This window comes from Idiotropiscis lumnitzeri, chromosome 21 (assembly GCF_059441095.1).
Source record: "Idiotropiscis lumnitzeri isolate Australia: NSW breed Sydney's pygmy pipehorse chromosome 21, RoL_Ilum_1.0, whole genome shotgun sequence".
Lineage (NCBI taxonomy): Eukaryota > Metazoa > Chordata > Actinopteri > Syngnathiformes > Syngnathidae > Idiotropiscis > Idiotropiscis lumnitzeri.
This window is the reverse complement of record NC_142411.1, coordinates 1,404,552-1,426,915: the sequence shown is the minus strand read 5'-3', so window position 1 is coordinate 1,426,915 and position 22,364 is coordinate 1,404,552. Positions and strand designations below refer to the sequence as shown.

The window sequence follows — 22,364 nt, the reverse complement described above, 5'->3', positions numbered from 1 at the left end:
AACATCACGCGAAATGTATTTCATTAAAGGAAGTCCCATTAAAATCGTTTTGAGTGCGCACACTATAATTTTGGCCCATTTAAGTCGTTGTTATCACGTTTAGAATAATCAAGTATATAGCGATTAAGAACACGTGGACATATATTTCATTTTTAAATATAACAATACACTCAATCCAAAGTGATTTCCGTGCTTTTAAACACTAAAAGTCACCGTCCGATCGGTAACTAAGGAGATCAGTTTGTTTACTGTACAAGATGGCCTACTTGCGTTCTTTGCTACGACATCATCCAGCGACAGAATACACGCTTACTTGTATCTTCCAAGAGGGAAAACACTTGTTAAAATTAGCCTTTTTACCGAGTGCTTAAGACAGTAAGGGCATCTCCCATTGCGGTAAATTGTCCTTTTTCCCCCGAAGCGTCTATCTGTGGCCTTCTGCTAACTGGATGACGTAATAATCCCCCTCCTCTTCGAAGTGTTTGTGCTGACGTCACAAAGAAGGCGCCTGTTCCCATAGCAAAATGGTGTGGACATCCCAGTACGCGAAGCTAAAGTCAGCCATGAAGTCAGCCTCCCCCACTGCACCGAGCGACGGCCCAGCTTTATGTTTGCCCCCAAATTGTCTTCTTTGCAAGATGCTACACCAAAAGTCGTCCCTCAAAGCAGCTAATTAGACGGAAAAAAAAACTCGACGCTATTTCTCTCTTCGCCATCTTCTCTCGGACGTCCAAACATGCAATTGAAGCATCTAAAGACGCTTTTAACGCCGCAGGTAAGAAGCCAAGTTAGGAGAGGCTCAACTGTGACTTCGAAAAAACAAGATGGTCATTTGGTCTTTTGCTTCAAAGTGTCTCTAAATGTTCGCCTTTCGTGGTGATTCTAATTTGGTTTGCTTGTTAGTTTCTACGTCTCATCTGTGATGCGTTTATGGTCAGTAAATCTCGACTGAAGAGCCAAGGCTTGGCAAAACCCTCTTTCATATTCAGAAGTGTTAAATCCTTTTGAATTAATCATTCATAGCAATCAGGACACTAGTTTCATAATGGATGGCATGTTGACTGAAACATAGCACCACATCTGTCTTCTGTTCCATCTCCGCAGGAGGCTTCAGCCAAAGTGACCTGCATGGCCTGGGCCCCGAATAACAGCAAACTCGCCGTTTGCACCGTGGACCGAGTTGTGCTGCTGTACGACGAGCAGGGCGAGAGGAGGGATAAATTCTCTACAAAGCCCATCGACTCCAAGGTGTCCCGTTGTCACCTTCCTGTCTCCTCTTTTACGATTGATGGCGATATCGACACAGTTACACAAACTGGCTAGTTAAGCACACATTACTAAGCAGTTGGCATGAATGTCTAACGGCTGCATGGTTGTTGTCTTGTCAGTATGGGAAGCAGAGCTACGTGGTCAACGACATGGCGTTCTCACCCGACTCCACCAGGATCGCCATCGGCCAGTCGGACAACATCATTTACGTGTACAGGATCGGAGAAGACTGGTAATATACGTCACGTCCATGTGTCTCACTTTCTCTGTTCTTGATGTACGATTCTCTCATTTGCAGGGGGGACAAGAAAACCATTTGCAACAAATTTATTCAGACAGTAAGATCCTTTTAAATTGATGTTACTTCCTTTTCCAAATGGGAATATGAGCACGGATGTTCAACAGGTGAGAGCAGAGACCTGATTAATTATTGATGTTTTTTTTTCAGAGTTCTGTGACATGTCTGCTTTGGCCTGCAGAGCATGCTATTGTTTATGGTTTAATGGATGGAAAGGTAAGAGCGACATTGACACCAATCAACTCATTATGTACTCTTCACGGGCTAGGTAAAAAAAATCAACAAAAAGAACCCTTTGTTGTATTTCTAAAATAGTTTATTTCGAGTTGTCTCTGTGCTGATTTGGAAATAGGAATGCATTTTTTTTAATAATTAATCTTTAGTTTGTTTTCTTTCACAAGACAACGCAAACAAAAAATGTGCTGCAATTCTCTTTCTTAATATTTATGATTCTTCGCAGGTTCGCCTCGCCAACGTTCAAACAAACAAGTCGTCGCCCATTTACGGCACCGAGTCCTGTGTCGTCTCGTTGGCGTCCAAGTAAGTTATTTATTATCCCCAAAAGCTTTGGGAAAGGTCCGTATGAACTCGTATTGAATTGTTTCGCTGAATGTGTTTTCCTCAGCGTTTCTGGGAAAGGCATCTTGTGCGGCCACGCCAACGGGAATGTCGTTCGCTACTTCATTGACGACGAAGGCTCGGGTGAATCGCAGGTTGGCTCAAACTTTTTGGAGAAGTCAAAATAACTTGTGCTGTCTTGTAATAACCATAGCAACAATGCTCCAAAAATATAAAAAACAAAATACCAGACCACAAAATATACAAATGTAAAAAAAAAATTGATTATTGTAAAATATAAAAAATTACAATTATAAAATGTCAAAAAATACAAACTAAATCAGATGCCAAATATTACGACACAAATAAGTAATGTAAAAAAAGACAACAATTAAGAGATAAACAAGATAGCAATGTAAAATACTTGACAAATATTGAGGAGTATATAAATAATAAAAGAGGAAACTTTGATTACAAATTATTAGAATATAAACTACCCATACAGATTAATTAAATAAAAAAAGTTTTGTTTGACAAAATACAAAAAAACAAAAGGAAAAAAATACCCGTTTCTCTTTGCAAAGACAGGTTTTAACGTTCCTTTTTTTTTTTTTTTTCTTTCTCCACAGGGGAAGCTTTTGACGCACACGTGCCCGCCATACGCCCTGGCCTGGGGGGCCAACAGCGTGGTGGTGGGCGGCTGCGACAAGAAGGTGGTGGCGTACAGCCGCGAGGGTCACATCCTGCAGACCTTCGACTACAGCCGCGACCGCAGCGAGAGGGAGTTCACCGTCGCCGCCAGCAGCCCCAGCGGACAGTCGGTCGTCCTCGGCAGCTTCGACAGGTTCAGAAAGAGCTCAGTCGCTTTTTACAATTATTTTGTCATCTCAATATTCTGTCCCCCTCGTGTCCAGGTTGCGGGTGTTCAACTGGGCGCCTCGGAGGGGCGTGTGGGATGAGGCCAAGTCCAAAGAGATCGCCAACCTCTACACCATCACCAGCTTGGCCTGGAAGAGGGACGGCTCTCGACTTTGCGCTGTAAATCCGCAGCCTGTGAGGTCGCCTTTAGTGGGAAAGCAACACGAGACCCAACTTGAATGTCCTTTGGACAGGGGACGCTTTGCGGCGGTGTGGAGATCTTCGACTGCTGCCTCAGGAGGAGCATCTACAAGAACAAGTTTGAAGTCACCTATGTGGGCCTGAGCCAGGTCTCGCCGGAATCACGTCACTGTATTTATTTGGGAATGAACAGAACGAAATGTATTTTCCTCATTTGGATTTCTCCTCAGGTGATCGTGAGGAACCTGTCGACGAGCTCCCGGGTGGTCCTCAAGTCGTACTACGGCTACGAGATCGAGGAGGTGAAGATCATGGGCAAGGACCGCTACTTGGTGGCTCACACGTCCGACACCCTCCTGCTGGGCGACATGACGGCCAACAAGCTCAGCGAGGTGACAACATACTTGACTTGCACACGCAAGACACGGAATGTTTTAATTTCAATTTTTTTTAAAAATTCATTTGCCTTCATTTTCAGGTGCCGTGGCCTGGCGGTGGCGGAAACGAGAAGTTCTTTTTCGATAACGAGTCGGTAAATACCAGCTTTAAAACTTGAATGGAGAAAGGCACAAAAATTCAATGAACGCGTTGCACAAGATGAGGTTCCTTTGGTCGATTTTGTTGCAGGTGTGCATGATTTTTAATGCCGGGGAGTTGAGCCTGGTGGAGTACGGTGACAATCAGTTGCTGGGTTCCGTCCGAACCGAATTTATGAGTCCTCACCTCATCAGGTACTGGCCACCAAGAAAACCTCACAAATTAAAAAAAAGAAATCTGTAATACATCCCCAAATGTATTAAGTGTCATGTGGGAATAAATATTTTATATTTTCCCCAAATGACAGTGCTTCACAATAAAAAGTTGTCTTTCCCCTTTTTGAACACTAGATGGCGTTTTTAAATTGTCTTTAGAAAGAAATCGTGCACAATCTTCAGGATTCCACTTTTTTTGTTCTCAAGCTTCAAACAACACCAAAATCTGCAAAACAGAATTTCTAAAATGTCACTTTACATTCAAGTATTTAAGATTCACGTGTGATCTTTTTTTATGTCTTCAGTGTGCGCATCAATGAAAGGAAGCACAAAGGAGTCCAAGACAACAAGAAGCTTGCGTATCTGGTCGACCTGAAGACCATCGCTGTCGGTGCGTTCGTCCGTTCGTCTCCAAGCAATCGGATCTCGCTGGCCCATTGCTTCTTCCGCCCCCCCCCAAACTTTCATTTTGTTTTGCAAACCAACATGCTGTCGTCTCCTCAGTGGACCTGGTGGCCGGCTCCACCCTGGGAACCGTCAGCCACGACTCCAAGGTGGACTGGCTGGAGCTCAACGAGACGGGCTGCAAGCTGCTCTTCCGCGACAAGAAACTGCGGGTGAGGCCGATGAAACCGACGCAGGGGGAGTGCACTTGACAGTCAACAACTAAACTGGGATTTCAAAACAGAAAATGAAATAAATGCCGTTTGCTTTGCAGCTTCATCTGTACGACATCGACAGCGGCGTCAAAAGCACCCTGCTCAGCTTCTGCTCGTACGTCCAGTGGGTGCCCAGCAGTGACGTGGTGGTGGCCCAGAACCGCGGGAACTTGTGCATCTGGTACAGCATCGACAGCCCCGAGAGCATCACCATGTTCCCCATCAAGGTGACGTCACTCGCACGTTCGACATTTTCACATGCTCACAAGCGCAATGTCAGTGGGAAGGCTTGGTTGTCTTTTTGCTGCAAATGACCAAATCAACGACTGTGTCATACTGCCCCCTGGTGGCGAAGTCAGTGTGCCACAATGCATCATATTCTTTACATTCTGTCCAAGTTGAGCAGCCATCTGAAATTGAGAAAACGTTTTCTCCTTTCCCGCCTGCGTTTCGTGCGTCTGACTTGCAGGGTGACATCAAAGATCTGGAAAGAGCGGACGGCAAGACGGACGTGCTGGTGACCGAAGGCGTCAACACGGTGACGTACACGTTGGACGAAAGCCTCATCGAGTTCGGCACGGCGGTCAATGACGGCGACTACGGAGCGTACGCCTGCTGACGCCATCCCCCCCCCCCTTTTTAAAAATTTTTTTTTTGTGTGGAACCTGAAGCTACGTGTGCTTTGCTTGTTTGTCCTCAGCGTCACGGCCTTCCTTGAGACTCTGGAAATGTCGCCAGAGACCGAGGCCATGTGGAAGACGCTCCGTAATCTGGCTCTGGAGGCCCGTCAAGTGCACATTGCAGAAAGGTTCGACGCACATACACGCACGCCTCGCCACTTACTTGCGAGTCTACAAGAGTGACAAGCAACAGTTGTCAAAGTGATTTGATCCGCAGATGTTTTGCCGCTTTGGGCGACGTCTCCACCCTTCGCTACCTCCACCAAACAAACCAGATAGCTGAGAAGGTTTCCAAGGAAATGGTGACTGCCATGTGCTACGTCGAAAGTACATTTTGCTACACGCGGCAAAATCCAAAGCTTAGTCGTGTCGTCTGTCCAGGGCGGCGATGGAATGATGTTCTATCAAGTTCAGGTGCGCATGGCCATGCTGGACAAGAACATCGAGTTGGCCGAGATGCACTACGTGGAGCAGGTTTGCGTCGCGCTTGCGTCGGGCGACTTTAGAACGTGGCCAACGTGACGTCGGGTTTCCTTTGTTGTCGTAGAACGCCATCGATGAAGCCATCGAGATGTACCAGGAGCTCCACATGTGGGACAAATGCATCGCCGTGGCCGAGGCCAAGGTAGGCTCGGGCCTCGGTCCCGACGGACTCAATCCAACTGACGGTTGCTGACGGTGTTTCGGGGACTCAACTTAGGGCCACCCGGAGCTGGACACCCTGCGCGGGAACTACTACCAGTGGCTGACCGACACGGGCCAGCACGAGAAGGCCGGCGAGGTGAAGGAAGGCGAGGGCGACTACCAGGGCGCCATCAACTTGTACCTGAAGGCGGGGCTTCCGGCCAAAGCCGCACGCTTGGCCATGAGTCGGCCCAACATCACCAACAACAGCGACACCGTCGGCCGCATCACCGCCAGCCTCGTCAAGGCCGAGTATTACGAGCAGGTAGGGGCGGCGGTGTAACCCTTGACGATGGTCCTCTCTGGCACGCTTTTGAATTATTGCTACACAAAGCAACGATTTTGAAGGAAGAAAAGATTCCGCTTGATTTTGTTATCGTCCAGGCTGGCGACTTGTATGAGAAGACGCGTAACCACCCGAGAGCTTTGGAGTGCTATCGCAAAGGAGCCACTTTCAGTAAAGGTACAGTCAGTCAACATCTTGCACGCACGCACGCACGAAGCATTGATGATTTCCAAATGTTGCCGTGTGTGGTGCAGCCGTGGAGCTGGCTCGCCACTCCTTCCCCGCCGAGGTGGTGAAACTGGAGGAGGCCTGGGGGGACTACCTGGTCCAACAGAAACAGATGGACGCCGCCATCACACACTTCATCGAGGCCGGGTAAAGTGCTCTGAAGTGACGACAGAGAGAAAGTTCTTGAGTGGCTCATAAAAACCCACGCGGACTTTCACGTTTGGAGTTTGCCGTGGCGGGAGAACTTTTGGTTGCCTAATTTAGCGTCATGATGGGCAGCACGGTGGTGAGCATGTCTGCCTCAATGTTGGCACTGCATGCGACAACCGCTCTAATAATTGTAAATTGGATAATTGTCAATCAGAACTGAGCACCATCAATCTGTGTACAGGATGTTCATTTATGGATTCTCACTTTTTTTTTTTTTTTTTTTTTTTTTTTTTTTTTTTTTTGACGTGTTGTCACTGCAGCTGCTCCATCAAGGCGGTGGAGGCGGCCATCGCCGCTCGCCAGTGGAAGAAAGCCGTCCACATCCTGGAGCTCAACGAGGACCCGGCGGCCGGCGTCTACTGCCTCAAGATCGCTCAGCATTACGCCTCCATGCAGGAGATGGAGGTGAGCACGCCTCAAAACGCACTAAGTTCATTTTGGAAAATTTGGTTCGTGCCAGTTTCTAAAATTGCAAGAATTCAACCATCATTGCGTGTTTTGTTTCGGAGTCCACTAGGGGGCGATGTTGCATGAGCTCTCATGCAAAATTGATGCTTGGCTCTCTGTATCAGGCAATCAATGTTTAAACTTTTCATCTCCTCACTTGAACCCACAGCTTGGCATTTAAATCACACGAGTTCTTTGCAACTAATTGCCAAAGTGGCTGACATTGCGATGATTCAAACATGTCGGCAGCCTTCAGGCTCGACGGTGTTTTCTTTTTTTTTTCTGCAAGTTTCTCACAGCGGTGTGAATAATTGCTGACGGCGAGAGCGGAACAAGATGAGACATAAAATGCAAAGAGAGGAATAAAAGCGATGCGGGACGCCGGTTGTGATGAGCTCAGCTTCACCGAGCCGCCTCTGCAAAGCTGAAAATAGGCGTCTATTTGCGTCCGCCGGCACATTCTGCCAAAGTCATTAAGATAACAAGCTCGCTGCCGCCTGCACGAAACGTCTGCAAACTAGAACAATAAAGGCCACGCGGGCGCATACCTGCGGGGAACAATGACGTGACACTTTTTAATTGGCAGCGCTGCAAAATGCCGCATTGATTTCGGATATCGTTCCATCGCCAGCTCGTCCAACGTGCTGCTCGTTCCGCGTTCGCACGCGCGTGACGACGAAAGTGGCCGTGGGACACGTTGCGTGCATCACGCTGACTCATGAAATGTTTACACTTAATTTCGTCAACATGTTCGGTGAAGGGAATTTTCCCCATGAAATCTAAAGGTGTACATTTTAATTTGTGTTCGGTAGGCGGCCGAGCAGCTGTTCATCAAAGCGGGCCACATTAAGGACGCCATCGACATGTACACGGCCGCGGGCTGCTGGGAGCAAGCGCACAAGGTTCTGTTAGTTTTATTTCTTTTGAATTTGCCGACATCTTCAAGATACTGACGTGGTTGCCGCGTGACTCGCAGTTGGCGCTCAAGTGCATGAGCAAGGAGGAAGTCACTGAGCTTTACGTCAAGCGAGCGCACGAGATGGAGCGAGACGGCAAGTTTAAGGAGGCTGAGAGGTAACTCGCAAATTGAACAAGAAAATCATTCAAAGACTCGCTTAAAAGTTTTCTACGTTTGCTAGCGACGTGATTTTTTTTGCGCATGCCCTCAGGTTGTTCTCCACCGTTAACCAGACGGACTTGGCCATCACCATGTACAAGAAAAAGCAGATGTTCGACGACGTGGTCCGTCTGGTGGCCAAACATCACGCCGACTTGCTGACCGAGACTCACCTCCACTTGGCCAAGGTGAGAGCCGCAAACGCATCGCTCGTCAGATTGGGACGATTTTAGACGTGCTTTGACCCGAGGTATGTGCTAAGTATCTCGCAACCTTGTCTCACCTTTCAAAATTGAAAAAAATAGCATATTGCTGATTATGATGTGAAATTGCTTTAGACATTTATTTTCTCGTTACGGTTTGCGATGTTTTTTGTATTATTTGTTGCCGTTTTCTTGGCTGCAGGAGCTGGAAGTCGAGGCCAAGTTCTCAGAGGCCGAACATCACCTGATGGAGGCCAAAGACTGGAAGGCCGCCGTCAACATGTACCGACTTCATGACATGTGGGAGGACGCCTATCGGGTACGCGCGCACGTTAACGTGTTCTGCGGTGGTGCCGTGTGACCCGACGTCAGAGTTTGCGTTTGTTCCGCACGAAAAAAAAAACAGGACGGTTGCGTTTTTTTCAGGGCGCAGGCTGGCTCACAGTAACGGATGAGTCGTCAGCCTTGCGTCTCTACGAATCGTTTGGATGTCTTTTGTGCGGCAGATTGCCAAGAGCCACGGCGGCCCCAACGCTCAGAAGCAGGTGGGCTACCTGTGGGCCAGAAGTCTGGGCGGGGAGGCGGCGGTCAAGCTGCTCACCAAGTTTGGCCTGCTGGAGTACGGCATCGAGTCGGCGTCCAACAGCTTGTGAGCGCCGTTGCCATCGCACGCCGACGCGGCGAAGCGCCGGCCTCCTTCGCTAAATGATCTCTCGCGCTCTCGCAGTTTATTCGACTTTGCCTTCGAGCTGGCTCGTCTTTCCAGCAAGGACAAGATACCCGAGATCCACCTAAAGCACGCCATGTATCTGGAAGATGAGGTAGGTGAGGTGCAGCCGCCACATGGAATCGCCGGCCTGCGACTAAAGATTTGCCTCTTCTGCTTCCAGCGCAAGTTCGCGGAGGCCGAGCTGGAGTTCATTAAAGCGGGAAAGCCCAAAGAAGCTGTGCACATGTGAGTCGGCGCGGGTCGGACACATTTCCCAAATGTGTGACCATCCTTCCTTCCGTTTGTGAGATCGCGTGCTTTGTTATGACGTAACGTAGATAAGCGTTCAAACTCTGCAAAACTCTTCACACCCTTTGGAAAGCACATTTGGCATATTACGGCTCTCAAGAAATGGAGCGACTCGCCGCTCCTTTCCAGGTACGCGCACAACAAAGACTGGTCGGATGCGCAGCGCGTGGCCGAGAGCCACGATCCCGAGAGCGTCCCGGAGGTTCTGGTGGGACGCGCCAAGTTCTGTTTTGAACAGAAAGACTACCAGAAGGCCGAAGCCCTCCTGCTGCGAGCCGAGAGATCCGACCTGGCTGTCAAATACTACAAGGTGACGTTTACTCAACTTTTTCAAATTGGATATGCTCTGCCAATGTGAGCGAGAATGTCGTCCAATCCGGTTAAGACCGTCGCGTCGCGTTGCCGTTGTTTGCTCAGGATGCGGACATGTGGAGCGACGCCATGCGCATCTGCAAGGAGTACTTGCCCAACAAGCTCACCTTTCTTCAGGAGGAGTACGAGAAAGAGGCCACCAAGAAGGGAATGAGGTGAGGGCAAATCGTCAACCTCTGCCGAATCATCACTTGTCGGTTTTTCCGTAAAACGTTAAAAAAATCCGTAAAAAAAAAAATCAAGCACATTGTCAGCACCCGTCCGTGTTTTTTTTTTTTTTTTATTGTTTATTTTGCGATCGGAAACATTTTTCGGTGAGGTGATATTCGCTCGCTCGTACATTTTGAAGAAATGTAGTTGTCCGTTCTCCGCTGACTCCCGCCGTTGCCATGGAGCCAAAACATCTCCCCTTATTAGCTTCGTCTTCATCCGCTCATCATCTGCGTCTAATGAAGCCGCGCCACGTCGGCTTGAAAAGAATTTATTGGAGTCTCCGGGGGTGACTTGAAGGAGCGCCATCAGGATCACGCTCGCGAGCGCAAAGCTGCCGAAGCCGCCGCTCGGCCCGAGCGGGAATAACTTGGCAGCTCGCCTCCCTCCCCCTTGACGACCGGTGGAAGAAAACATCAAACGTTACCCGTGGAAACCACGGAGGAAGAAGGCCCTTTTAAGCCAGGCAACACTGAATTATTCAAGTGGAGCAGGCGACGCGTTGCGCCGAATTCAAAGCAAGCGAGGATGAAAATGCCAGCTTTTCGGCCTTCGTTTCAGTCAGTTTGATGTTATTTGATGTTTGATTGCGTCGTCACGTGCGTCATCGAGGGTCACGTGACCGAACGTCCAAATATGGTCATTGGTTTTTTTGTTTTTAATTTTAACAAATTATGAATCAAATTGAAGTGTGGAAAATCGCTCGGGCCGCCGATGCTAAAAAAGTAGCTGGCCGGGTTTGCTGCATTTTGACTTTTTTCCGCCACGCAGTTGACGTGTTTGCCGTGCGTCTGCGCAGAGGTGTTCAGGGTCTACTGGAACAAGCTCGCGAGTGGGAGCAGTCGGGCGAGTATTCCCGGGCGGTGGAGTGTTACCTGAAGATGAAGGACGACCCCAACGCCGCTCTGATGGAGAAGTGCTGGATCAAGGTCAACCTCTCTCGCTTTTCTTGTTACAAAACGATCAGCATAATTCATTGGCGGGGGAAAAAATGACCCGTTTATCGAATGTGTCTCGCGGTGCTTGGTGGATTCTACGATGGGAAAATTGAGCGTATTTTCCACGGCGGACCTTGAAAAGTGTTTGGTAAAGCTCAGGTGATCCGTGTGCGATTCATTTCGGCGTTTGGTTTTGTGTCCAGGCCGCCGAGCTGTCCATCAAGTTCCTGGGCGAGGAACGAGCCGTGAAGGTGGTTCAGGTGGTTGGACCTCGCCTGGCCCAGCTCAGGAAGTACAACACTGTGAGTCCACACACACACACACACACGTTCGGTTTTTTATTTATTTAAAATTTTTTTCCACGTGTCGCAATGAAGGCCGCCGAGCAGTACTTGCACCTGGGCCTGATCAAGGACGCCATCGATGTCCTCATGGAAGGCGAGGAATGGAACAAAGCCAAGAGGGTGGCCAAGGAGCTGGAGCCCAGGTATGACACACACACACACACACACACACACACACACACCTTTTGTCACTCACTCATTTTGTCACTGGCTCGCTCGCAGGTACGAGAGCTACGTGGACCAAAAATACAAGGAACACCTGAAGAACCAGGGCAAAGTGGACTCGGTAAGTCCCACGTGTTCACTTGAAGGAAGAGGGGCGGGGCTATTATAACAAAAAAAGGCTTTTTTCTTTTTTTCTTTTCCTCCTTCAGCTGGTGGGCGTGGACGTCATGGCCGCTCTGGACATGTACGCCGAGAGGGGACAGTGGGACAAATGTCTGGATACGGCGTCCAAGCAGGTGAGGGGAAAAAAAAAAATGCAAACGTGAGCGCCGCCGGTCACTCGCCCGCGTCACCGTTCTTGTTATTTCAGAACTTTAAGATCCTCCACAAGTACGTGGCCTTGTACGCCACGCATCTCATCAAGGAGGGCTGCGCCGTCAAGGCGCTGCATCTCTACGTGCAGCACGGCGCGCCGCCTAACCCGCAGGTACGAAAAAAAGATGTTTTGCCTTCCAACATCGTCATTTTCTTCTTCTCCTCAGAACTTTAACATCTACAAGCGTCTGTTCCTCGACATGCTCCACCTCCCCGAGGCGCCGGACTCGTACCGCACGCGGGCCGACCTGCGCAACGTTCTGCTGCAGCTGGTAGCGGCCGAAGCCGTCGCCGCTAGCGAGCGATGTCGTCTTTGTCAGAAAAGAGTCAAACTTGTCCGTCTTTTCTTTTCAAAAGTGTGAGAACTTGTCCAAGTCGGGAGGTGAGAACTCGCCGGCCCACGAGGACTTTGAGCAGATGCTGCTCATCTCGCACTACTACGCCACCCGAGCCGCCGTCGTCGGCTTGGAAGAGCTGGTAGGCCGGGAATTTGGCGGACGACGCCGGAGCCAGTTGAGTTTCCCGATTAAATTCAATTTGTTTGCAGACAAGCGTCTCGGCCAAGCTGTCCGTGTGTCTGCTGCGTCACACCGACCTGGTCCCTGCCGACCGAGCCTTCTACGAGGCCGGCCTGGCCTGCAGGGTGAGCGCTTGCCGCATTGTGGCGCTTCTTCCTCCCAATGTTTGGTGTGCGCTTACGCTTCCCCCCGTGTCGCGACAGGCGGCCGGCTGGGAGAACATGGCCTTCATCTTTCTCAACCACTTCCTGGACGTCTGCGACGTGAGGCGCCTCTCCGAATGTTACAAAGAGTCAACGGCTTTTCCCAAAAAATCGTCTTCAGGCTGTTGACTGCGACTCCCAGTTGACGTTTCCTGCCAAACGAAATCGAAAACGCGATTTGACTCTTTGACCTGCTTTTTTTTCAGGCCATCGCTGACGGGACGCTGGACTCTCTCGATCATTCCGATTTCGCCGACACTGACATCCCCTTTGAAGTTCCCCTTCCTACCAAGCCTTGTGTTTCGGTAAGGACCGCCCACTACTATTCCCGACCACCTCCCGCCGTGCCATCTGATGTGTGTGTGTGTGTGTGTGTGTGTGTGTGTGTTGCAGGACCCCCAGCGGGAGGAGATCCGCAACTGGGTCCTGACGGTGGCCGTGTACGGTCGCCTGGATCAAGTGCTGCCACGAGACGAGAGGAACACGTATGAAGGGTCGCTGGTGGATGCCAACAGTGGGCTTCGCTCGCTGCCTTGTGTTCTCACCGGTAACACACACACACACACACACACACACACAATCTCATCCATCAAGAGGATGAGGGCGTGTCCTCGTGTGACTTTTTGTGTCAAGACTTTTTTTTTTTGTGATTTTTTTCACCTCATCGTTAATTTGAAATTTAACTCATTCGCCGTTCTTGTATCGCTAATTTAGTTCACAAGAAAATAAATTTCTCATTTGTTATGTTTGGTGTAAGCAGTGCATGTTCGTGGGAACACACATTGACGACACGGAAGCTAATAAAAAAACCTTCCGATTATTCAATTCCCGTCTCAACATTTCAAGTTCTCTCGCCATCTGCAGGCTATCCCGTTCTTCGAAACAAAATGGAGTTCTCGGCGGCGGGAAAAGCTGCCAACAAAGAAGACTGGAATAAATTCCTCATGACCACCAAGGTGAGCGAGCGTGTTGACGTTTTCGGCGTGTTCGGCCCTTTTTGAAGATGATTCGACATTTTTTTCCAACACATTTTAGTGGTCGGCAACGACATTGTCTTTCTTTTTTTTTTTTTTTTTTAGACCAGTCACAGTCCGGAGTGTCAGGACGTCCTCAAGTTCATCAGCCAATGGTGCGGCGGCCTCCCGGCGGCCGGATTCTCCTTCCACTGATGCCCGCGGTTCGTTCTCAAAAATTCGACTTCTTTCTTTGATTTCTTTTCATCGGAGCAACTTTTTCATTGCGTGGCTCCCAACACTTCCATTGTTTTGTTTTGTTTGTTTTTCTTTGCAGGATTGTTCGCCCGGAATAGCAGCGACCTCATTTTCAATGCCGGTAAATCCTAAAATCGGACGTGAGCTCTCAGACATTTATTTATTATTAATCTTACTCAAGAATGTTTTTGTAGGTTGTGTTTTTTGGTAACGTTTCCTATATAGATGATTTGAAAATATTTTATTTTGTTTACTCCCGATGAGTTTGTTCACTTTTAAATGAACTCAACTGAGTGGTGTGTCAATGAAACTTTTTTTTTTTTTCCTCGTGCGTGTGTGTGTTTATATCTCAACGGTGACGACCACTGAATGTCAAATCCTCACGGGTAACTTTTACATGACATCATTAACCTTCACAAAATGCAATTCATCAAAAAGTCATCAAACGTCCTCGCTAGTTTCACTTTTAACGTTGTTGCTTGTAAAGATCACGGAAAAGATGAATTTGTATGTTATTGAATATTATGTATACATGTTAACATTTATATTAAAGTGAAAGCTTCACTTTTTCTCCTTTTTATGTTACGGCCTTAAAAATGACATGTCACCAAGTGTTGAATTTTTTTCACATTGTCATCGTTGTCATGTTGCGTGTCCAAGGAAAAAAAGTTTTGTTTTTTTTAAATAAGGCGGTAACGTAACAAATACGGAAAATGTGAAGCAAGGTGAAGGAATGTTTCCAGACGTTTTGCGCCATCTGGTCGCTACGGAAACGCATTCGTCCATCTCTCAAGAGAAGGCCTCGCACTCTCTCGCTTGCGATGGCGTCAATTGTTTTACAATTTCCAACATTTCGTGCACACAAAAACCAAAGAGTCGCTGGCTGGCTATTTGTGTACCACTTGTCTTTTATTTGGTCAAACAGATACAATAAATCGCAAACATTTTTCCCGACATACGATTGGCTTTATTTTGTGTTCAAATGAAAAGGGGCAATTTGCACACAAAACACAAATAAAAACTTGATTTCGTTGCTGGAGATGAGGAACATTAACACAAAAAATAAATAAAAAAATAATGCTGTCACAGAGTTGACTTTTTTGCTGTTCACAAATATTGTAGTTTATTACAGACCTTTAAAGTAAAAATGCAATTTAGTACATCATTTCATGTGTTAGCATTTTATTTGAACACAATTTAATAACCAGGCACACATATTCAATACTAATATTTTATGTAACGCAAATTTTATTTTCTAACTACTGTAAATTTGACAAACGTTTTGAATGAAGACGACGCCTCAAATTGTTGTGCAGTAGCCGACATGACCTCTTGAGGCACTAGTGAGCTGCACGGAGCATAAAAGAACACGAAGAGCCTTCGGGATGGTTTTAACAATTAAAAAACCCAAACAAAGAATTTTAACTTTTTGGACATTTTGCAAAAAAACAAATATCACGTAATCATAATCAGAGATTTAAAAAAAAAAAAAAAAAAAATCCCGTTCAATTTTTTTAACAGGGCCCAAGAAACTTTATTCATCTTATTTTCAGATATTTCTTGCAATAATGTTGCCTTCCTGCCCTGAAAAATAATTAAAATGTTTTTTGTCCTTTACTATGTGTTCATGTAATTGATATTTTTCTTATTCTCATTAAAAATAATAGACTATACATAGAACTTTTTAAATGCATTTTATTAATTGTGTATTTGCTGATAAAAATCTAAAATTTTCCTAATGACAACTATAAAATATCTTTTTTTTACATGTGTTTTACCTTATCTGCACGTTTATGTCTTTAAAAATTGAAACGTGGCCCTTGTACACAAAAGTTTGCACACCCCTTAAGATCAACATTGCGTTGGGAGCTTCAAGTGAGAGCAACTGACCGGCCTCAATTTTGAGAAAACACTGGAGCCCTTAAATGCAACGTGACCATTTAAAAATTCATTCATTTCATTCTTAAATTGTCATTCGCAATCTTTACAATTGCGCTCATCCACTCGGGTGCATACGTGTTCCATAAACTCATCGATGTCACATGTCATTTAAAAAAATTATTTAAATAATCATGTATTTGAATTGTGACTAATGTGCTGTTGTTGTCATTAGGCCTCTCTCTTGGCATTCACCGCGTGCCTTAATTGTATGGACATTTAAATCAAGGTCCGCTGTGAACACGACGAGAGACGACCCGCTTTTCACGTGACCGCCGACTGCATCGGCTGGCCTACTTTTTTCCTGCAGCCCCCCCCCCCCCCCCAACATGGTACACTCTGTTCAATTCCACCCTCCTGTGTCATCCTTGCATTCACCTCCATCACCTTCACTTGTGACCTTGTGGCTGCCACACCAACTGTGAGTGTTTCCGCAAAGCACGCACACACACACGTCAAATGTTGACCAATTACGACCCGCTCATTTTAAGGCCGTGCGTTTTCAGTTCAAGTCTCGTCATTTCATGCCATTGGCAATTACGTCGCAACAGACATGAGAGTGCAAATGACGACACTCAATGCACCGTGGAGCGCAAATGGTGCCGGTTTTCTTCAGGTAAAAGCAGCAGAATGGCCCTTTAGGCAGCACTTGGGCCCATTAAAAGCGTCGGCCTCCATTATGCCGTCGCCATAATGCACCTTCTTATAGAGCGCTGCATTAATGGCTCAGCTGCAGGGGTGGCGATAGGAGGGGGGGAGGGGGGGGGGGAGTTACTGACGCTGATGCTGGGATTTGACATCACCCATGTCGAAACCCCCCCCCTCCCCAAAAAAACGGCCGTCCTGCAGCATATTTGTGGCAAATAGAGCTGCAGTATCACATGCTAATGACCCAGATAGCGAGCAGCAGCTTCAATTGCAAAAAGGTGGGGGGTGGGGGTGGGGGTGCTTTCCTGCCTTTTGTGGGGGTCGTGCATAAACCTGAGGAACACAGAAATGAATCAGATTGAAAGCGAATCTGAAATGGCAGATGGCGTGTGCGTTGAAATGATGTTAAACGGCCTTTCGAGTGTGTTCAAATGGAATGGAGTACTTTGGACGAGGGCGTATGCGCAGTCTCCAACAAGTTGCGCATGCACAGCACCACCGCACATTGCGTCTTTTTTCTTTTTCTTTTTTGTAAGGCGTCGCGCTGAAATGAAGGTTTAAGAAAAGCAAACATTTAAATCGGGTTGCATGATCAACAACATCAAGTACAATTGAAACAATACCTGTCAGGGCAAATGACGCAGTTTGATGGGCTTTTTTTTTTTTTTTTCCTTTTTTAATTTTTTTTTTTTTTTTAAACCGCACGGATGCCTTTTGAAAGCGATGGAAGAGGAGGCCGATGCTGGTTGGTCTGTGTCCGACAATCGAGCGCTTTGGAGCGCGTTTCAACCGGTCCTCTGAGCCCTCCGCCGGCGGTCCGCGCAGGGGGGGGGGTGAGGATGCTGCAGATGCTGAGGGGCCGGGATGCGGATGCCGGACCTACATCCTTTTGTTGTTGTTGGATCTTGCGTCCTCGATTGAGTCCAGGAAAGCTCCCGAAGCATTCCAAAGAGAATAGCGGATCCGAACATGTTTTAGGAGTGCATGAGGCTGCAGCAGGATGAAGGATGACGATGAGGAGCTGGGCGCAGTCAAATGGAGAGAGGATGGGGAGGGGTGGTCCTATGTTACATCCTCAGCCTCCAGCTCTGCACCCCCCCCCCAACCCCCGCCCCCCTTGCATCTTCCTCTATGTACCAGCTCAATGAGGGCCCAGTCCATCATTTTTTTTTTTTTGTAATTCAATATGAGCAAGTCGAATATAAGCGAAATAGTCTTGGAACAATGGATGCTCACAAATATTTTACACAGTAAATGTTCACTGCGCTTTGTGGGCTTCTCATGAGAGGAAAGCGCTGACAAAAAAAGGATGCTGCGTATTGTCCTTGGCATTTTTTACAGTTAAATGGAGGCCTCGATGTGTGTCGCTATGACTGCAACATTTTCTGCCCCTGCATCGTCGTTTTTGGCTTTCTAATGTGCATTATAAAGGGAACAAGCACATGTTCTCTTCTTGCATCCCCAGTCCATTCCTCCCCCATTCAAGCTTGCAGACTGATGGTGACTGGACTGCGCCACTGCAGCCACACACTCCATGAATGTCATTATCGTTAAGGAGACACTTTTACTTTGTGTCGTTAGTAACAACACAACAGTCTCAAATCAATGAAGTCGACAAGGACGTTCAGAATTCACCCACTGGACACTTTATTAGGAACACCTTCTAAAGATATGCACACATTTTTTTGGTGAATGTAAAAAATAATTTGAAGAGATTTCAGTAATATTTGTGTGACTGCGTGTTGCTGACATCGATTTACTGCACTGCAAAGGCCTACAACCACATTACACTTGCGAAGCCGAACTCCATTGGGAATTTGCACACTTCACCGTAGTTTTAACAAAATGTACGCACAAACATGACAGTTTGACCCTGTTGTGATGGAATGGTGCACTGTGAACAAGTCGGCGTGCAAATGAAGTCATTTTAAATGATCCTTAATTGTAGGTAAGTCTAAAACGAAGCGAACAATGCTGTATGTATGATGTCATTTTGATGCGGCAAACAGCAGCACAGAGGTCAATAATTTACACTAGGAAGGCGTTAAACATTTATTATTATTGTTGGAGTACGACATCTTGTCGCGCGTGTGTTGGTAATCCAAGTTAAGTAACGCGTGTTGTTACACAAGCGTTACTTGGCTAAGCAAACGGATGTTGCTTAGCTAAGCTAACCGAGTTATCGGCTAACTGTGGTGTCTTGTTCAATGGTCTCCTCCTCCTCTGCCTCCAGACTAAGCCACATTTGGCGACATTTTGTCAACAGTCGGATGGGAGACATGACCTCCAAGACTCTGATGCCAAGCCCGGATCGAGCGCTTCCCGGCCGGACTGAAGCCATCAAAGTGGCCGGTAAATCGCCACTGGCTTAGCTTTAGCATGCTATGTTCGGGATGACGACACGAATTTCGCGAACAAAATTACAACTATTTGTTGATATGGATTTAGTTGGCGGACACATTAAAGCATCGAGAACAGTCGGTGTCATGTATAAAATGTGTGAAAACAAGTTAATTTTAGTTTCGATTCTGAAAGAAATGCGCATGCGCAAACCATTCGCTCTCCGTGTCAACAATTTTTTAAGAGGACGATTAGTTTTACATTTAGAATGACTGGTCCGTGTGTTTAAATGTTTTTGAAACATTACCGTGCTGCTTGATCCGCTTTAGCAGACATGCATTCTACTTGCGTGTCTAAAACATGTCAGGGGCATAATTCGTCCCAATTTCCCCAAGGATCAAGAATTATGACACATTTTCACAGCCATGATGAAATGGCAGTAAAACAGGCCAAAATATGGATGTTCATTGTTCGATGCAGCAATTCATCACCAAGCCACCGAATTATATTGAATGTATTAATGACTTGGTGAAACATACCTATACGACCCACCCCCACATTGACAACCTAAGCAAACATTCATGGAATTTGTTTTTTTTATCAGAAGATAATGCTCGTAACACTGTTCAACAGTGGCATTTTTTCTAACACTGCAGCTTTGCTTACCTTTTGGTTTTGAGGTGATAGTGTAGGTAGGGATAGAAAATTATGGACACACAAATAATGAACTGCATTCAACATCGAGACATTCACTGTCTTGTCCAAACGTTGCGTGACAAGCACGACACGCTGCGGACTGTCCTCCTCCCGTTCGTCCATCTGCTAATCCAGCGTATGTACTTTTATTTTTAGTATTTCAGATGGGAGTGTGTGCGTATGAGTAGGAAACAACAAGACTGCTGTCAGCTTTAATCTGGCAGCCGTTCCCGTTGGCGGCATGGCGCGCTCCTCTTCAGTACGAGTGGGGCTGCTGAGTGTTGGCTTGCCATGAATAGATGTGCACTGGCATCCGACGCAGAACAGAAGAGCTTCCATTTATCTGCCTTTGCCTTTCACACAGAAACCATCCATTGCAGGATGTTGCTTCATTTGGGTGCGCTTTCACACAGCAACACAGCAACCTGTATAACTTTAGCTCATCGCCACCTTGGGCAAAGGGGGGGCAAGAGAAGCGGCAGTAAAACCGGCCAAAATCTCACCTTTCTGTTATTTCCTTCCTCATGGATGCCATCCAGCCTCTAAGCCGGGAAAAACAATGACTTTGTCCCTCTCCCAGCCTGCTTTTCCTGGCAGTGTAAAAGGATTGTACTCATAAACAGCGCCCCCTGCAGTCTTGCACTGTAAAATATTTCCAAATGCATAGAAGTCAATGGTGATGTAAGCACTGCTCAGTGCCGATTGGCTAATTCTGACGCGCTCGTAGGCCCGAATGGAAATAGAGCAGCACTAATATGTTGACTGTGTGCGTGTCATAAAGCATCTACGGTTGTTTTTTTTTTGTTTTTTTTTTTTGGAGAAGCTGATGACAGACGCAGAGACAAACACGCACACACTCATACTACAGTGCGTACCTTTGAATCATTGTATAGTCATAAGGATAGTCGTAAGAATGAACACGTTTTATGTGAGTATAATGTGAAAAATAAATGTATGAATTTAATAAGAATAACTATGAAAAAATGTTAAAAAAAGTGTGAAAATGACGTAAAACTAATACAGTACATATAAAAGTGTGTGTGTGTTTTGGCTGTCAGTCATGTGTGTGTTCATGTTGTCAATATTTGCTCGTCTTCAAAATAATGTGTCAATATAAGAACGAAAATATGCATATTGCATAACAGCACAATGCGTGCGTGTGTGTGTGTTATGCAAATCGTGTGTATGTGTGTAATCGCTCTTGTCGTGTTCTTCCTCAGCCAAACATGACGTGAATGGCAACAGAACCACGCCACCGTTCCCGGAAGACGCGCAGATGGTCGTTTTCGGTGAGTAGAGGTGCTCCAAAAATCTTCAGAGAAGTAAACCGTGTAAGAGTTGAATATTCAAATTTCTTTTAAACCGTATATCACAATAACATTCCATCAATGGAACCCTTCGCTAACATTTGTGGGTGTGTGTGTGTGTGTGCGCGTGTGTGTACGTGCGCACGTGATGGTGTCCCGCAGGGATGGGCTGCTTCTGGGGGGCTGAGAGGAAGTTTTGGCGTCAGAAAGGAGTTTACTCCACTCAGGTGGGCTACGCCGGGGGGTCCACACCCAACCCCACTTACAACGAAGTGTGCACAGGTACACGCACACACAAGGAGCATATTTGATCCGGTGAATGATTCAAAAGTGTAACTTTGCTCTCGTGTTAAGGCATGACAGGCCATGCCGAGGTGGTCCGAGTGGTCTTTTATCCAAACCAGATTTCTTTCGCCAACCTGCTCAAGGTCTTCTGGGAAAGCCACGACCCAACGCAAGGTCGTGTGTGCATGCTACACATTTTTTCTTGCATTTTTTTTTTAGAATAAAGTATAGGAATAACGTAAAAATGAGGAAACAAAATAATAGTGTTTGCTAAGTCATCGACTGCCACAATTTTTTTTTTCAGAATAAGAGCTTAACAGAGGAATTTTTCCTTTTTTTTTTGCATGCGTTCAGGTATGCGCCAGGGCAACGACGTGGGTACGGCATACCGCTCGGCAATCTATGCGTGCGCCCAGGAGCATCTTGTGGAGGCGCTCGCTTCCCGAGATCAATACCAGAAGGTATGCACGAGGTTGTCTTCACTGACTGATCCGATCGCGTCGCTAATCTGGGATCGTTTGCTCATGACTTGATGTCAAATTAATAGCAAACGATGTGGCAAGCGTCTCCATTTGCTCTCTTCTATTTTCTCTCCAGATTGTCCAGCCCCCCCCCCCCAACCTCAATTCCCCCTCCCTCTCCCATCTGTGTGTGTGCGTGTGTTTGAGAAGTTGGCCCAAAGCAAACACACACACACACACACACACACACACACACATTGACTCTTGCCAAACCATCTGGGTCCTAAATCTGTCCCTCGCTAAAGTCACTTGAGTTACAAAACTAACACACACATGAACACCCCCCCACACACACACACACAATATTCCTAAAAGCTTGCATCTTAAATATGTATTAAAAAGAAAACATAAGTTCTGTACATTTTTTTTATTTATTTTAAACACAATCCTATAATGACCTAGTGATGCATTTTAAATCTATTTTTGTTAATGTACTCGTCTAACTGGACTGAAATAAAAAATGTGTTCTTTTGCTAAAAATGGCAACGGAGGCTTATTGATGAAGGTAGTAACTGGGCACTTTGCATTCCATAATGCCAATTGATTTTTGCCACGTGCGCTCGGCAGGTTCTGACCAAAGAAGGTTTCGGAAGCATCACAACAGAGATCGCAGAAGGCAAACCTTTCTACTACGCCGAGGACTACCACCAGCAATACCTCAACAAGAACCCACGCGGCTATTGCGGGCTGGGCGGGACTGGAGTCTCCTGCCCAATAGGAATCAAGGAGAAGGCTTAGACGGCCAATCGCAACCATGGATCCTCATAAAAAATGAATAAATAAATCATGTTTTTCTTTTGCATTTTACACCAATATTATATCCAG

General features: G+C 46.7%; 2 protein-coding genes and 1 long non-coding RNA gene across 5 annotated transcripts; 2 read left to right on the top strand and 1 right to left on the bottom strand.

Annotated features, from left to right (window-relative positions):
* Nucleotides 1–509: 509 nt before the first annotated feature.
* Nucleotides 510–14,758, top strand: ift172 (intraflagellar transport 172). The gene is made up of 49 exons (XM_088285535.1): nucleotides 510–775; nucleotides 1,105–1,248; nucleotides 1,389–1,501; nucleotides 1,568–1,607; nucleotides 1,718–1,783; nucleotides 2,028–2,107; nucleotides 2,193–2,280; nucleotides 2,755–2,969; nucleotides 3,040–3,163; nucleotides 3,238–3,333; nucleotides 3,415–3,576; nucleotides 3,663–3,716; nucleotides 3,812–3,915; nucleotides 4,242–4,327; nucleotides 4,441–4,553; nucleotides 4,655–4,822; nucleotides 5,065–5,201; nucleotides 5,296–5,403; nucleotides 5,493–5,577; nucleotides 5,657–5,749; nucleotides 5,823–5,900; nucleotides 5,976–6,224; nucleotides 6,344–6,422; nucleotides 6,500–6,620; nucleotides 6,944–7,088; nucleotides 7,943–8,032; nucleotides 8,107–8,204; nucleotides 8,300–8,435; nucleotides 8,653–8,769; nucleotides 8,957–9,099; nucleotides 9,178–9,271; nucleotides 9,341–9,405; nucleotides 9,598–9,778; nucleotides 9,886–9,995; nucleotides 10,850–10,979; nucleotides 11,192–11,290; nucleotides 11,366–11,475; nucleotides 11,555–11,618; nucleotides 11,707–11,793; nucleotides 11,868–11,984; nucleotides 12,040–12,144; nucleotides 12,230–12,349; nucleotides 12,420–12,515; nucleotides 12,594–12,653; nucleotides 12,800–12,898; nucleotides 12,987–13,140; nucleotides 13,458–13,549; nucleotides 13,673–13,770; nucleotides 13,884–14,758. The coding sequence occupies exons 1-48, from the start codon at nucleotides 737–739 to the stop codon at nucleotides 13,760–13,762; spliced, it is 5,244 nt and encodes a 1,747-aa protein (XP_088141661.1). The 5' UTR covers nucleotides 510–736; the 3' UTR covers nucleotides 13,763–13,770; nucleotides 13,884–14,758.
* LOC148316332 (uncharacterized) lies at nucleotides 14,689–17,446 on the bottom strand. Its single transcript, XR_015840113.1, has 2 exons — nucleotides 17,014–17,446; nucleotides 14,689–16,934 (listed from the first exon to the last, which is right to left on the bottom strand). It is a non-coding gene; the product is annotated as an uncharacterized LOC148316332 (long non-coding RNA).
* msraa (methionine sulfoxide reductase Aa) lies at nucleotides 16,724–22,346 on the top strand. 3 transcript variants are annotated; one of them, XM_088285537.1, is made up of 7 exons: nucleotides 16,724–18,338; nucleotides 18,624–18,742; nucleotides 20,647–20,715; nucleotides 20,896–21,015; nucleotides 21,088–21,192; nucleotides 21,373–21,479; nucleotides 22,107–22,346. In XM_088285537.1, the coding sequence occupies exons 1-7, from the start codon at nucleotides 18,322–18,324 to the stop codon at nucleotides 22,275–22,277; spliced, it is 708 nt and encodes a 235-aa protein (XP_088141663.1). In that variant the 5' UTR covers nucleotides 16,724–18,321; the 3' UTR covers nucleotides 22,278–22,346. The 3 variants fall into 3 exon arrangements, with proteins under 3 accessions (XP_088141663.1, XP_088141664.1, XP_088141662.1); XM_088285538.1 differs by lacking the exon at nucleotides 16,724–18,338 and adding an exon at nucleotides 18,478–18,496; XM_088285536.1 differs by lacking the exon at nucleotides 16,724–18,338 and having other exon boundaries at nucleotides 18,503–18,742.
* Nucleotides 22,347–22,364: the final 18 nt, after the last annotated feature.

Bases quoted from the DNA above. Each gene is read 5' to 3' on its own strand.
- msraa (XM_088285536.1), top strand. From the start codon at position 18,598: ATGGTCTCCTCCTCCTCTGCCTCCAGACTAAGCCACATTTGGCGACAT. The intron at 18,743-20,646 runs GTAAATCGCCAC...GTTCTTCCTCAG, and splicing joins TGAAGCCATCAAAGTGGCCG to CCAAACATGACGTGAATGGC. The intron at 21,480-22,106 runs GTATGCACGAGG...TGCGCTCGGCAG, and splicing joins CCCGAGATCAATACCAGAAG to GTTCTGACCAAAGAAGGTTT.
- ift172 (XM_088285535.1), top strand. From the start codon at position 737: ATGCAATTGAAGCATCTAAAGACGCTTTTAACGCCGCAG. The intron at 8,205-8,299 runs GTAACTCGCAAA...GCATGCCCTCAG, and splicing joins AAGTTTAAGGAGGCTGAGAG to GTTGTTCTCCACCGTTAACC. The intron at 8,770-8,956 runs GTACGCGCGCAC...TTTGTGCGGCAG, and splicing joins TGTGGGAGGACGCCTATCGG to ATTGCCAAGAGCCACGGCGG.